Below are 16363 nucleotides of genomic sequence, written 5' to 3'. Positions count from 1 at the left end.
CTTCATACTCCAGATATTTGTTTCATGATTGTACATAATACTGGAGAGCTCTACTCTTCCTTTTTCTTTTAAGTCTGTATTATACCTGTAGCACACATTAATGATGTCTCGAAGTTTCACATGCTGCTCTTCAACTTTGGTAGCCAGGTAGATAGCAGTTGCCCCTATCAAATACGGATCATAATTGCTAAGCTCACACTCTGCAAAGAATCGATGGTATATACAGCATGCAGATGCCAATGTCACTGATTCTAAGTGTAACTTGATTCCTGCTTCCATCACATAATGGATGACCTAGAGAAGAGGTAATCATTACAAAAAAAGAATCTTAAATGTTTCATCATTTTGAAATAGTTTTCAATCATCTTGAAATGCATTTAAAACATGTCTTCTCAAACCTTTTTTGTGCGTGCCAACCCTGCTGTTTGGCCAGATACATTTGTTTTCAGCTGAGATGAGTGAAACATGTGAATTAGTCATGCTTTTTTAAGCTACCCTGATTAAAGATGAACAAACAGAATGTGAACATATGCAAATGAATTGGGAAGAGTAAAGCAAAATATCCCCTTCAGTTTCAGGTGTCAGGATATATGGAAAACTACTTGCTTATAGGGATCACAGATTTATTTGTTTTTAAATGTAGTTCTTACTCTGTGTTATAAGTAATACATTGCATTAGCTGGACTGAATTAATACAGTTTGGAAGAGCTGTCCTGGCTGGAAGTGTAAACATGAATTCTTTCCCAAATGTTTTCAAAAAAATCAGGGAGGATGATGCCAAAAATAGAAGAAAAAAAATCACTGCACATGAAATATCCTTACGATAACAAAATTGTGGGAAATAGCTGAGATTGTAGCTCAAGAACTATTTCACAAGATTTAATTGCATTATTGTGGTACCCATTTCCATCATCAATTTCTACATAAATTCCATGCTGCAAACATACAGTATTTACTATGAACAACTAAATCATTTTGGAACAATTCCTTTTACCAATAACATTTTGGTTGGCTTTATGACATCTGAATGTTGTATGCAGATCAAGGACCTCTCCTAGATCATATTTCAAAACTTATAAACACCAGCTATCACAGAAGCAGTACACTATACAACACATACTTCCCTGATAATCTAATCTTTAACAAACCTTAAAATGGGTCTTCTTGTCCGAATCTTCTCTGGAAATGTTTAAAACTTGAGCCCTATTAGTCTCCATATCTACGTCATCAGCTCTGGCCTTTTCAAATTTGATATGATTCATTTTGCTGACTGTAACTTGCACCAATCACAAGTAACAACATTCATAGATCTGTGAATTTGTCTTGGTTCCTCTATTCGTTGGAGGACCAGTGTTGCTTCCCTAAGATAAGAAAATAAATGTAAGGACAAAATGAGATAGAGTTATTAATACAGAAGCTTTTAAAATGCAAGATATTTAATAAAAATACCCGGATATATATCTCTATAGTGTTTGGGGGTTTTTTGCCAAAGGATACAAAGTACAAAAATTATTATGTGGTTAACTTAAGTTAAAACTTTTTCAGCAGAACTCAGTGCATTCAAGGAATTAATCCTATTGGGAACATATTTACACTGGTGTAAATCCCGGGGGGGGATGGGGGGGAAATATCCCCCAATTTTCGAGGAGGGGGGATGGCCTGTACAAACATCCCCCCCACTTTTTACGGAAGAAATGAAAAAAAATCACAAGAGATAATTGTTTTGTTGGTGAAAATTATTCCTAAAATACCGCTTAACAAATAAAACAATATCATTGGATCATATAATGCAAATAAAGAGCCAGTTCACCATTTGCAAACAAAATACTTATGTCCTTATTATAACATTGAAGAGAAACCCCCGTTTCTTCCAATTCATCAATGTTGGGGTTTTGGGGGGAGGGATTAAGATGGAATGTCAAAACATTTTGAATGTAATCTTTAATAAAACCATTAAACCATCATGGGGTAAAAAAGATAACTATATCGGAGGGGTATTTGCTATATGGACATACAGTGGCGTAACTACCCCCCATCGGCTGACCACCCCCCCCCCAAAAAAAAATAGGGAAAAGGAGAAATGAGGGAGAAAGGAAGAGAAACGTAGTGGGAAAGAAGAAAATATAATTCATTATAATGTTATATTATGATTATTTATGTTACATTACATAAGAAACATTTTTATCATAACTTTATGAAACATAATTTGCCCAGGGCCTACGTCTTCATTGTTCCTGGTGCTCGCATTGTCTGTTTAACAAGATATATAATCCTGTTGTACTAAAATAAACCAAATATATTTTCTAGCACTTGAGTTATCATATATTGACATATGCTTCTTTTACATGACTCAAAAAGTGATTGCCCCACGTTAAGGTCTCCGTATATAAACATTTCCTGTCCGTGATTACGTTCGCATTAGTGGATTGGTGAGATATGTCTGCTCTTCGTGAATTCCTAAAATCAGTCCTTAAAATGTTCCTTCTTCTGATCTGAATATGAAAAATTTTTAGCTCGCGCTTCGCGTTCACATCATTTGGTTAATGAAATACCTATATGGTCCTAGCTAATTCCTACAAAGAAACCTTAGAATGCCCCACTTCAGGTCTGAATTATCTAAATTTTCAGCTCGCGCTTCGCGCTCGCAATATTTGATTGGTGAGATGCGTATGATAATCATGATTGCAATGACTCCAAAGAGTGTTTCATGTGTTCAGATGTAATTCTAATAAAATCAGCAAGCGCTTGGCACTTGCATTAGGGGACTATGGTGAGATATGCATACCCTTAATGGATTCCTAAAATATATACCTTAAAATCTCGCTGTTTATGGTCAAAATATACAAAAATTTCAGCTCGCGCTTCGCGCTCGCATTGTTTAGCAAGACAGGTACCTATCATGATTACATAAATTTGATGTCCCTTTTTAGGTGTGAATATAAAAAAAAATCAGCTCACTCTTCGCGCGCACACTCAGTGATTCAAAAAATTTGCTGGTGCCTCCACAATGCCGTGACCCACGGAACGCCAGTGTGGACATATCAATGACATTTCCTTGCATATCTAAAAACATGATTGCAAAAAAATGCCAAAATATTTCAGTCATCCCCCACCCACCCATCAACACGGATTTACGCCAGTGCATATTTACCTTGCCCGAGTTGAGTGCCAATTTTTTTTGCTGGCACTTGACCAAAAGAGTAGTGGGGGTGTGCCGTGGGCGAGACAAAAAACGGGGGCCTTGGAGCGGGCTAAATGTAAAAAGGAGGGTCCTCGGAACGGGCTTCGTAACTACAAATGTTTGCTAAACAGGGGTCCTTGGAATGGATCGCCAGCGTGTGAGTGCGTATGCATCCCTATGGAACGGTCATGCGTGCATTGATGCAGCTAGTGCGGCCTCCGAGTGCGCTCACGTAGAGCTGAGGCGATGGTCGGACAGCGCTCTGCTGCTGCTTTTCACCAAAATTGCAGCTCATTGTAGCAGATCAATGCGATCGGAACGGCGTAACGAAAAATATGCGAAGCGTTGGAGCGGATTTCTTTCTTCTTTTTTCTTGATAAGAAGAAAATGCTATGCTTTGGAACAGCTTTCTTTGTTCTTTTTCTCAATAAGACAAAAATGCTATGCCTTGGAACGGAAATTTGAGTGTAAAAATGAAGGTTCCCTCCGCAGCACATACCCACTATGCATTAAATACTGAGTGCCCCCCCCCCCTGGGAAGGAAAGTAGAAATCTTGGGGGTGAAAGTTTCACTTTCAGGTTTTTGGCCGGTACGTGCAGATGAATGGGAAGGAATTCCTGACTTCGTAGAGAGTACGCATACGTTAGTAAATGATTTTTACTCTCTACAAATCTCCTGACTAAGTGTACTCAAGTGATGTTCGTGCAGGCTCCACTTCACTTGAGCCATAACATAAAGCATAACCATTAGCAAGTCTCTCAATCTCAATTTCGAAATTCTAGCAATTCGACTCTTTCAAGGCCAATGAGCATGATTGATAATCAGATATTTATATCAGGGTGACCAGATGTCCCGTATTTCCCGGGATCATCTCGTATTTTGCTCCTTTGTCCCGGCGTCCCGACAAACCTTTCCCGGGACGCTTATTTGTCCCGTATTTCAGAATATTGAACATAATGTAGTTAATACATTTAAAAGTGACAAATTTTCACCAAATACGAAGCAGAGACATTAATAAAATCGATAACTAAACTTTTGCAAGTTCTACGGTGATGATATTGACCCAATACATTGCAAACGAATTGGTCTCCTGCCTGTGTGTGGCAGGCTACTAGCCAGGCATGTAAGATTGGAGCAGATTCTCAATGGTGCAGACAATGAAATAATAAACATTTATCCACCATAATAATCACAAAATCGGCAGTAAATTTGTATTATCATAAATTATTATGGAATCTCAGATTACTGATTTGGAGATTTAATCAGAGGACAAGTTATTGAGTTTTCATAACTAGATCTAAATTGTTTCAGCTTTCGCTTTGAGTCATTGTGTATGATGCAGCGATGTTTCATCTAATTGATGACAATCTTTCACTTTGAAATTTTACTCATAATAATGTCTAAAACATTTTGGTTTTTTCAATTTTAAAAATATATTTAAAAAATACCCAATATCATCATGATTTGTGTTAGATAATTGAATTGTTTTTGTTTGTTTGAAGTTGAACTTTTTTCCTCTGTTTCTTTTCTATCCTTCTTTCATCATCCTTCACCCTTCTAGTTCTATCCTTCATGCTTGCCTTTTTTGTTCCATCTATTTTCGTTCTTTCTCTCCTTCCATAATTTTCTTATTAATATTCTATCATCCCTTCATATTCTCTTCTCCCTTCATTCGATCCTCCCTCTTTCTTCGTCTTTCATTCTTTATTTTATTTTTCCGTCTAATTCTTTCTTTCCCTCCTTTCCCTCGCTCATTCCGGTTTTCCTTTCATTGTTACTTTCAAAGAATGAAGGAAACATTTTTCTTTCTTTCCTCCTCCTTTTTTTTTCTTCTTTTGTCTTTCACACATTTATTCATCTTCCCATCCTTTCTTTTTTATATTCAATTCAAAGAATGACGGAAACCTTCTTCCTCTCTTTTCAGAGATGCCAAGTTCAAAGACCAGCTATGCGTGAGATTTTCTGTGAATCTGAGTGAGATCACAGACATTGTGTACAATTATTATGGGGATAGGCTGTGATAGTTGCGTGAGACAGAGATTTGAGGGGATGAACAAGAGTCCAAAATGCTTGAGTCTCACGCATAATGCGTGAGACTTGGTAGCTGTCTTTTATTCTTTCTTTCATCCTTCTTTTATTTTTTACTTCATTTTCCCTTCCATTTTTTCTTCCTTTCTTCTCAATTCATATCTTTTCTTTCTCTCCTTCATTCTTTCGTTCATCACCCTCCCTTACAATTCTTTATTTTTTTTTACAAGTCTAACACTGTGTAGCCTTCTTTGTTGATCTTTTTTGTCGTCCCGTATTTCATTTTTTTGAAATCTGGTTACCCTGATTTATATATGGTAGTGGATCGTATTACCGAACACTTTTCATGAATTTGATCATATCAAACACATTATTCCAATAAAATTCACCAAACTTTCACCATAAATACACAAATACCTACAAAATATAAACATGCAGAAATTTTGCCGAAATTGTTTTTCATTTTTACGACATCAGCTTCCAATCGGACCCCTCTTCGCAAGTGAAATATTTTGGTCACTTGAAAAGGTATCGTATTACCGAACGTGTGTTTTCTATGGGAAAAGTTGGGAAAACAAAGTCACTGATGAGCTATTTTGACCATATTTTATTGTTTTGAGGATATAAAAACTTCGAAATTGTGTTTTTGATCCTTTTTTCATCATTTTTCTATTTAAATTCCCTTTTTGGGAGGAAGTTGCAAAGGTTTGAGCGTATTTGATTATTTCCTGACGCATATGATGTGCGCGTTCGGTAATACAAGGCCGGTCGGTAATACAATCACTCACTATACCCACCATTCCCACTCATTCAATGAACAAGGTTATAATATAACCTTGTTCTCAGTTATATCTCCATGTGTGACAAAATAAAGGTGGCAATGTTTGGCTTATTTTCTTTTTTTCTTTGGGGCAAATGCTTGATTTTTTTATACTGACAGTTTCCATTAGACCTGTTAATTCATACCACTGGGCTCTTATTTAAATTTGATTCTTTATATCATTTTTTCTTAATTAAAAATAGAGATCAAGAAATGAAAATTTTCTTGCCATATTACTTTCCACCAATAGAGGGCGTACATAAAAATATGCCCAAAATTCAAGTTTTTGAGTGCTCTGGTGAATACAAAAATTATTCCCATATTACTAATGATAAATGAATTAAAAATATATTGAAATTAGTAATTTTGGTCACAAAAGTGATATTTTAATGATTTTTTAAAGTGGGTGCTCTATACAGCATTGGCATACCATAGTCCTACCTGTAGATTCTCCACAGGCCAGATGGTAGCAGTGAACAAGTGACCATTCCCACCATTTTTCCAAATTATATTGCGATATTTGGAAAAGCGTTGGGTATATTGAGCTTGAAAGAAACATGTGAAATGTGACTGAGAGACTTGTCATGACATTTATCAACAAGGCAAAGAGCCTTAGATCCTTTTTTATCCTTTTTTCATCATTTGGCCTGGCCTGAGTCGCTATACCCAGACCTGAAGTCGCTATACCCAGACCTGAGTACATTACTCAACCAAGGAAGGCCCTAAAGGGACACCATAGACTCTCCCTCTCCAACATCAGATGCAACACCGACATCTACCGTCATTCATTCTTCCCGAAAACCATCCGGGCTTGGAACCTTCTTCCTCCTGATGTCATTTGTTCCAAGACCCCTGAGACATTCAAAAATAAACTGTGGGATACTGTCGTGAAAGGAATAATTACTATAGTCCCTCCAGCCAATTGCAAAGTGGTGGGACTCAACTCCAAAATGTACTAAAAATATTGAGCTCTCTCGATCGCTAACGTTCTTATTGGTCATCAATATCCACTTGAGGATCAGGACCAGGAACTTCACAGATTCAGATTCAGAGGTATAGTGACGTATTGTATTACCGGACAATATCATATTTCCGGACGCGCATATTACTGCGTACGAAATCAATTTCGTACCGTAAGACTTCTGCAGTTCAATTTCACAGATCAATTCAAAGAACAAGTTTGCAAAAACAAGGCGAAAAAATCCAACTTTTACCTTATTTTTCTCTAAAATGACAGAAAATACTTAAAATATCATATAACCATGATAACATAGCTTTGCATTAACAATTGATCCCAATTGATCTATTTTCTGATGGCAATACGGACCTAATTTCGGGCCTGATTCGCCGAATTTCAATCTCGTCTGCTCCATCGATCAGATCGACGGCTAGTTCTCAATGTATGTACCCCGACTCGTCCATGCGCGAGGTAGATAGAGAGCCGTCAACGATCGTCTTCGCATCGATAGAACTTGACTGAGATTCATGATATGAACGAGCATTAATACTGGAAAGAGCCATATCGAACACGCAATCAAAAAAAAATTTTAAAAATGAAATTAGTTAGCAAACACCAATTTATTACAAAGATCTGCTCAAAAACGATATAAGAAAGCAAACAAAAACTTAGAATTTACTCATGAGATGATATATCATGAAAAATCACACCAACTCTTTCTTACATCATTATCAAGAATATTTTTACCCGTCCGTCGCGCGTCCGGAATTATGATGTAATTTGTCACGCACGAAAAGAATTGTTTTTCGCGGAGGGGTATGCGGCAAGTGTGGTGCGAAGAAAACGGTTGGAAAATATAAAATAATTTCATCATATTTATAATTTTCAGAATATTTGGAATAGCAAAGTATAATTTTTCTTCATTGTATTTCCTCTAGTTGTCATTTTTAAAGCACTGAAATAAAGATGTCCGGCAATAGGATACACTGCCGAATCAGGGACAACTCGGACCACGGGACATCTCGGACCGTGGGCCGAGTTGTCCCACCCATTACGAGATTTTTTTCTCACAAATTTGCGTCTATTTTTCCGTCATTTCGAAATTTCTTGTAAAGATTTTCCAGAGAAATGGTCTAATGGTAATGTTCTTCACTTTCTATTACTTTTTTTTCGCTGAAATAGAAAAAAAAGTGTAATTTTAGGCGTTTTTCGACAGCTCGCGATTCCCATAGGCGCGCGTGTATTAACTGTGTCGGTGCTCGGCTCGGCCCCGCTCAATAACTGACTTGATTTTGTGATCATTTCTCCTCAAAGTACCACTTTTATCGCAGAAGATGGACTTTGTTGTATTCCATTACATCCATTTTCTCATCACAAGGATAAAATTTGGTGTATTTGCACGATTTTGATCAAGTTTTTCACCTTTTTCTCTCTGGTCGCAAGAAGCGAACAACCGATGAACGGTCCGCTGCTCTTCATCGTAATTTCCGTAGCTCGGCCACCTAAACTGGCGGGGTGGGATTCAGACCGAATCCACAATGGAAGTGGGCGTGCGCAGCAAAGAGCTGAGCTTGACTGAGTGAGAGTGAACTAGAGTTTGAAGCTTGGCAGTGTCGTATAGGCTCTGCCTTTTTTTTGTAAATATATATTTTTCAATTTTTTCTATATTGATTTTCCCTGGTTTCGAGCTCTAAGATTGTAATGATATAATTCTGCTTCAATTTCTTTGACTGAGTGTGACTGTGGTGTGGATGTTTGAGTTGCTCAAAAATATTTTTACGTGGGTGGGGGCTCGGGGCGATTTCACTCTTGCCCCCGAAATGCGAAAAAAATATATTCGGGGTGTAGCTGTGTGGGCATGCCGGGCTGAGGCTAGCCATCAATAATTTTTTTTTTTTTTTTTTGAGAGGGGGGGGGCTTAATTTTTTCACTTTAAATTGATCATTTTTAGGCCTTTTTTTCCATTTTATTTTTAATATTGAATTTCCGTGGTGTAGAGTTGAGTTTTAAGTTGCAATAATTAATATGCTTCAATTTCTTTGACTTTGAGTGTGACCGTGGTGTGGATGTTTTGAGTCGAACAAAATACTTTTACGAGCTAGGGTGGTGGCTCAGGGCGATTTCACTCTGCCTCCGAAATATGAAAATGATCTAAGTGTATCTGTGTGGGCATGTCAGGCTGAGGGTAGCCATCAATTAAAAAAAGTGTTTTATTTGGGGGCTTGATTTTTAATTAAATTAATTATTTGTATCTTTTACAGGATTTAATATAAAACTGATTTACTTTCTTTAATTTCATTTCTTGGTCTCAAGGGTGGATGTCAGGCTGCCGGGATGGAATTCAGCCACAATTGCCAATGGAAGTGGACATACTTGTACAGTCGTGAGCTTATGGAGACTGAAGCCTTGCCCTACAGCTTAGAATATTTTTTAATCAAGTTTTAGGCCACTCAGTCTTATCCCCATTTGAAATATAATCAGGGCCGGATCCAAAATTTCCCTACAGGGCCGGGGGGCATTTTGTCTAGGAATTTTTGACAAAAGGTCTTTACTGCCAAATCACAGTAATTTTTTCTCAGGAAAAATTTGACAAGCAAAAATTTGACAAGCAAAAAAAAAAAAAGAAAAAAATGTAAGTTGCCTTTTCAGTACTTTTTAAGGGGGGCGATTGTACCCCCTCCCTCGATTCGCCACTAGAACTTATGTCCATATTATTTAGTTTTAATTTTTACAGGAGGAAAGAATACCAAATTAAATAAGTTTTATGTTTTGCATTTTTACCAATTATTGTTTATTCAAGTAAAATGTATTTAATTTAGTATTGTTCCAAAATGCATCACCTAATTAACTTGTTTGAATTTAAAATGCAAACCTGAATAAAAAATGAATTATGAACTTTGAATATAAATAGAAAATAATATGTTATATTCTGTAAATTGTAATATTTTCAAATCATATTTTATCTCCATTCTTATCTTATCATTGTCTCCCTTTCTCATTATGTTCATCACTCTCATTTCAATTAAATTTATATTCTATTACTGGAATAAAAAAAGACAATACTCAACAATGAAACATCGATCAATAGAAAAGAAAAAGAGGGAAAATACAAAGAAATGACAGGTACAAGAAGGGGGGGGTAACAACAAGTCATTCTTGTCTGGGTTTTAAAAACAGGAGAAGAGTCGTCAATACAATATTGCAAATAGCAACTATGAAGAGGGTTTGGTTTTTATCAAATAATTTTTGCAGTTCCTTTGGAGTGATGTTGTTTTTGTTTCACCCATTCTAGAAAGTGAACTTTGTATCTAACACTAAGTTGCCCTAGTGTTGTTTTCCAATCTACATTTTCTAGTTCCTTGTATCATGTATGGATGAAATCATTTAAGGTGTACCAGTTAGAAAATTGTTGACTTTTGGTATATATTTACATTAATCATGCAAGTTGCAGGTATGATCACCTTCTCAATGACTCTTAAGACAAGCTTCTGCAATTAATAAAATATATTGTATTTACTAGATAATTTGAACAACTGGACCAAATTGTGGCAAGATTAATGAGCTATATATAAGTGACAATGGGGAACCCGAGGCTGATAATGATATGATTTGAGCAAAGAAACAATAAAAATTTGATCAAAATCGGATAAGGAAAAACAATATTATCGCTGCATTTTAAAGAATGATTTGTATTTTTCTGGTAAAACAGGTCTGGCGTTTCTTCATGGATATTTAATCAGCAACCTCATACATGATGTCATATCCTCACTTGTTCTTTGTATTTTATTATGTGAAATTAGATTAATTTTTTAAAGAGAAATTCCAGTAGTTGCAGTAAACACTGATTTCATGAGAAAGTCTGTAAAACAAGGCTTAATTGTCAGTATATCATCGAGGATCTAGATCTGGTACAGTTACATTAACTGCACTTGTGAAATCTTGAAATCTACGCTGAAAAATGTTCGCACCGAAGATCCCCAACACAGATAAGCGCACGTGGGACAATGTATAATTATTGCTTAGGGCGTCGGGCCCGACGCCCTACCCGATTCCTGTGCTTATTTGCTGATTTCTCAGCAATTACACAATTTCTTCCAGAATTCTTTGGCACATGCGTTTTATTTATACAAACAGACACTTTGGTGGTCATTTCATTAGATTCTGCACGAACTCATTTTGATATCGTTACCAAAACTAGCGTTTACCTTTAAAGTTGAATTCAATAACCCCGCTATTTGTTATCAGATTTTTATGAAATAAGCACTTTGATATGTGAATGTTGCTATGTCTACATTATTCATATATAAATATTTTCATCCCGGAGCATCCCTTTAAATGATTTATTTATTATTTCTTTTTCTCGAGAAAGAGTATAGTCTCTACAATAAAACAAGTGGAATGCCTCTGGCGGTCTCACCTGCATCACGTGATTCAATATAACAGTAGTGCTGACTTTGAAAACTACTATATACAACTCGCACAAGATGTTCAGTGATACTGGGTTACTCTTATTTCCATGTCTTATGAAATATACCAATACACTTAAAGAGATATGATGGTAATTCAACAAATACCCCCAATGTGGCCAAAGTTCATTGACCTTACATGACCCTTGACCTTGATAATGTGACCTGGAACTCGCTGCAGGACGTTCAGTGATATAAGTTATGCTGTCATTTAATAACCTTCGGTTATTAAATGACAGCATTAAGATTTGATGCTGATGCTGCCGTCGGAAAAGCAGCGCCTATAGTCTCACTCTGCCATCCAGGTGAGACAAAAATCATGACATGCACAGTGATGAAAAATAAAGCAATGAAATGAATTTAATCAAAAAGAAATTAAATTTGAAATCATAAATTCGTCATTTTTATTGAATGAAGAATTTAATTTATTTATAATTGGAAAAAAGGATTACCCCTATTTTCTTTCAATGTAACCAAAATACTTGTAGGGCCTAATATGATTTTTCATCACATGACATGATTTTGAACAAAAATCAAGCCATATTTTTGGGTTATGTGGGACGGAATCTACATGGCGGCATTCGTGGGACGGATTTTTCTTCTTAAATCTATCTCTGCCGGCTATTCACCTTATCCCCATCCCTCCCCATCATCCTCGTCCCTATCATCATCCCCTTGGGCGCAAAACTGTCCGCAAAGGTAGAGGGGACCACAGGCTGCAAAATTTGACAAACATTTAAAAAAAGGTTATCGCCCAAATGTAGGGTAATTTTTAACCCCAAAACAATTGACAAGAAAAAGAGGGGGTTTTCAATAATAAAAGGTCATTTAGTCCTAAACACATGTATCATTTCAATTGTGAATGATTCATTATTTTGTTCTCCATGAAGAAAAATAGTAGGGTGGACATTTGGTATTGTGTCCCCCTATTTTTGGTAGGGGGACACGTCCCCCCCCCCCCCCCCCGATTTCCTCCCATAATCATCCCTCACATCCTCGTCCTTCTCACCATCTCATGCACCCCTCTTATCAAGAGTCATCATCATCATCTCTCTTATTTATATCCTTCATGCACCTCCTCTTCCCTCTCATCATCAAGGCCCACCCCTTATCATCGCCATCCCTCACATCCTCATCTCCATCTCTTTCCCTTTGTCCCTCTCATCATCCCCCCCCCCCCCCTCATCAAGAGTCATCAAAGATCCTCATCCCTCTTATCATCACCATCTCTCACCTGAGCTCCTCGTCCCTCTCATCAAGGCCCACCCCTCGTTATCGCCGGTATGCTATCATCGCCATCCCTCACATCGTCGTCCCTTTTACCCTATATCCAAAACTCTGCTCTCTACACAAAGGAAACTTAATATAAAAATTAAAAATGAAATTGGCATGCCCACACAGATACACCTAGAACATTATCACATTTCGGGGGCAGGAGTGAAAATGCTCGGAGCCCCCATCCACGTATTTTTTGTTCGGCTCAAACATCCACACCACAGTCACACTCAAAATCAAAGAAACTGAAGCATATTAATTATTGCAACTTAAAACTCAACTCTCTACACCAGGGAAACTCAATATGAAAAATAAATGTACAAAAAATAGGCCTAAAAATAATAAATTTAAAGTGAAAAATTAAGCCCCCCCCAAAAAAAAAACCCGAACATTTCTTTATTGAGGGCTACCCTCAGCCCGGCATGCCCACACAGCTACATCCCGAATATTTTTCGCATTTAGGGGGCAGGAGTGAAATCGCCCCGAGCCCCCACCCACGTAAAAGTATTTTTTGTTCGACTCAAACATCCACACCACAGTCACATTCAAAGTCAAAGAAATTAAAGCATATTGATTATTGCAACTTAAAACTCAACTCTACATCACGGAAATTCAATATCAAAAATAAAATGAAAAAAAAGGCCTAAAAATGATCAATTTAAAGTGAAAAATTATATCCCCCCCCTCTCCAAAAAAAAAAAAAATTATTGATGGCTAGCCTCAGCCCGCCGGCATGCCCACACAGTAAGCCTGAGTCATATCGATTATTTTGAAAACCGGTGTTCGACAGCTCTAATTCGATCGAACATCGATGCATCGAATATTGAAGGCGGGGAAAATTGAGTCTTTTGTTTGCGTCGATGCGATGCGCTTTGCATATGCACTACGCACTGACGGTATGCGCTGGCGTTGGCCGGGTGAGCGTTGCACAAGCAGATGACAGAGCAAAGTTCGTTTGTATTTTCCATGATCACAAAACACACAAAAAAGGCCGGGGACCAAAGCAGAATTCTTCCCAAAATATCTTCAACAATGATATTTGCAGATGACAACATATAAGTTTAAAATGAAACAATAATAAAGACATGAATCACGCAGAGTCGATCCGAATGATTTTCGGTCGACTAGCATTCGCAGTCCATTCACCAGCCCCGTCCGCAGCTCCGTACACTCACTCTCCCGAAACGACAGGCGTGCTTGACGTCAGCGCCAGCAAACAAGTGCAATCAACGGAGAGCGCTGTAACTTGCCTGAGATTGTGTAGTTGGATCCAAAATGAGCTCCAAATAAATTTATGGGAATACGTAATTTTCTCTGGATGGTCATTTGAATTGCTATTCAATGCTGATATAACGATTGTGAGTGGAATATGAGTTATGACGATGTTCGAGAATTAATCCTGATAATGACAATCCAGTTTTTTAGACGCAATTGAGCATGCGATCAAAATAAATACGAATGTTTCGAATCGAGCCCTAAATTCATCTAAATTATTACGATTTAACAAGATTTTATGGTCATACTAAGAATATTGACGATGTCAGCAAAGTATGTTATGTTCATATGGAAGAAATAATACTGGGATTATTTCTATTGTTATTCCATCTCTGGACGTCTCCTCCAAGCTCCAAGAAAATAAGCACAATGCACATGCGTGTTTGATGACGTACACATATTTTCCCATTCATGAAATCAGAGCCCAAAGTTGGGCACAAACTAGCTTCAAATTGATGGGAAAAAAATATCAAACGCAATTTTCTCTAATTTGTCATGTAAAATGTTATTATATGGTGATATTACGAACTTGAACAGAGTTTTTGCATGTAGACAATGTTCGAGAATCAATCCTGACGTGATGATTATTTTTTTAGACAAGTGCACTAGCTCGACTCAAGAAGTCAAGTCGATCGTCATGAGATGTCCGCCATTGAAAATTGAAACGAAATACAAACGTTTCACATCAAGCTCTAAATTCATATTAATGATTATCATATGCAAATTATTGTTAAATATTACGATTAAATAATGTTCTATGGTCATGATTTTAATATTGTTCATGAAAGCAAGATTATTTTACGTTGATCGCGTCAATTTCCGGCCATTTTCTGGTTTGATTAAAGAACAGTACTGCGCATGCACGATCGATGGCCATGACTTCCATTCATCACGAATTCATCGTGCATAAATTATCTCGGCACGAGCAGACGAGTAAGACTCGAACTATGATCGAAATAAACTTCAAATTAATGGTGAATAGCATCATAATTACTCATTCGGTTTCATTTTGGGGGCAATAGAAATCAAGTAAGTAGTAGTAAAGTTGGACATTACTGATATTTTGATGATTGATTGTGTAAACCAAACGAATCGGCCGGCCGACGTTTTTTTTTTTTTTTTTTCGATGCACCGATTTTGCAAAATCTGCACCGGTGTTCGATGACATCGATCGAACACCGATTTTAAAATCGATTCGACTCAGGCTTACCACACAGCTACACCCCGAATATATTTTTTTCGAATTTCGGGGGCAAGAGTGAAATCGACCCCGAGCCCCCACCCACGTAACTTATTTTTGAGCAACTCAAACATCCACACCACAGTCACACTCAGTCAAAGAAATTGAAGCATAATTATATCATTACAATCTTAGAGCTCGAAACCAGGGAAAATCAATATAGAAAAAATTGAAAAATATATATTTACAAAAAAAAGGCAGAGCCTATACGACACTGCCAAGCTTCAAACTCTAGTTCACTCTCTCTCACTCAGTCAAGCTCAGCTCTTTGACTGCACGCCCACTTCCATTGTGGATTCGGGCTAAATCCCACCCCGCCAGGCCAGTTTAGGCTAGTCTGCTATGCAGACTCTGAATGGCTCATGAGGTGGGATCTGCTACTGGTTTGCGAAGCAAACCAGCCTGAAAGGGTGAGCGAAGCGAGCCATTTCTGCAGCCTCAGTAGACCTAGTCTGCTGTGCAGACTCGTTGAATCAGCTGAGGTACACACACTGCAGATGTGGGTCTACATTTGTAGACTAAGTTTAGGCGGCGCGGCCGAGCTACGGAGAATTACGATGAAGAGCAGCGGACCGTTCATCGGTTGTTCGCTTCTTGCGACCAGAGAGAAAAAGGTGAAAAACTTGAACAAAATCGTGCAAATACACCAAATTTTATCCTTGTGATGAGAAAATGGAGGTAATGGAATACAACAAAGTCCATCTTTTGCGATAAAAGTGGTACTTTGAGGAGAAATGATCACAAAATCAAGTCAGTTATTGAGCGGGGCCGAGCCGAGCACCGACACAGTTAATACACGCGCACCTAAGGGAATCGCGAGCTGTCGAAAAACGCCTAAAATTACACTTTTTTTTTATTTCAGCGAAAAAAAAGTAATAGAAAGTGAAGAACATTACCATCAGACCATATCTCTAAAAAATCTTTACAAGAAATTTCGAAATGACGGAAAAATAGACGCAAACTTGTGGAAAAAAAATCTCGTACTGGGTGGGACAACTCGGCCGGCGGTCCGAGATGTCCCGTGGTCCGAGTTGTCCCGTCCCCACACTGCCATACACCGGGTACTCGGACGGTGCGAAACTGCATTACCGCCGAGGCCGAGCTCCGCCGAATTGCTTG

General features: G+C 37.7%; 1 protein-coding gene across 1 annotated transcript in view; it reads right to left on the bottom strand.

Annotated features, from left to right (window-relative positions):
• LOC121410950 (cyclin-Q-like) overlaps positions 1–16363 on the bottom strand; it is a 28165-nt gene that overhangs the window by 11506 nt on the left and 296 nt on the right. Inside the window, exons 2-3 of the mRNA XM_041603360.1 lie at positions 1149–1361; positions 86–294 (exon numbers count right to left, since the gene is read on the bottom strand). Coding sequence (XP_041459294.1) covers positions 86–294; positions 1149–1262 — 323 coding nt within the window. The 5' untranslated portion in view covers positions 1263–1361. The remainder of the gene's footprint in view (positions 1–85; positions 295–1148; positions 1362–16363) is intronic.

This window comes from Lytechinus variegatus, chromosome 3, assembly GCF_018143015.1.
Source record: "Lytechinus variegatus isolate NC3 chromosome 3, Lvar_3.0, whole genome shotgun sequence".
Lineage (NCBI taxonomy): Eukaryota > Metazoa > Echinodermata > Echinoidea > Temnopleuroida > Toxopneustidae > Lytechinus > Lytechinus variegatus.
This window is presented reverse-complemented; position numbering and strand designations above follow the sequence as displayed.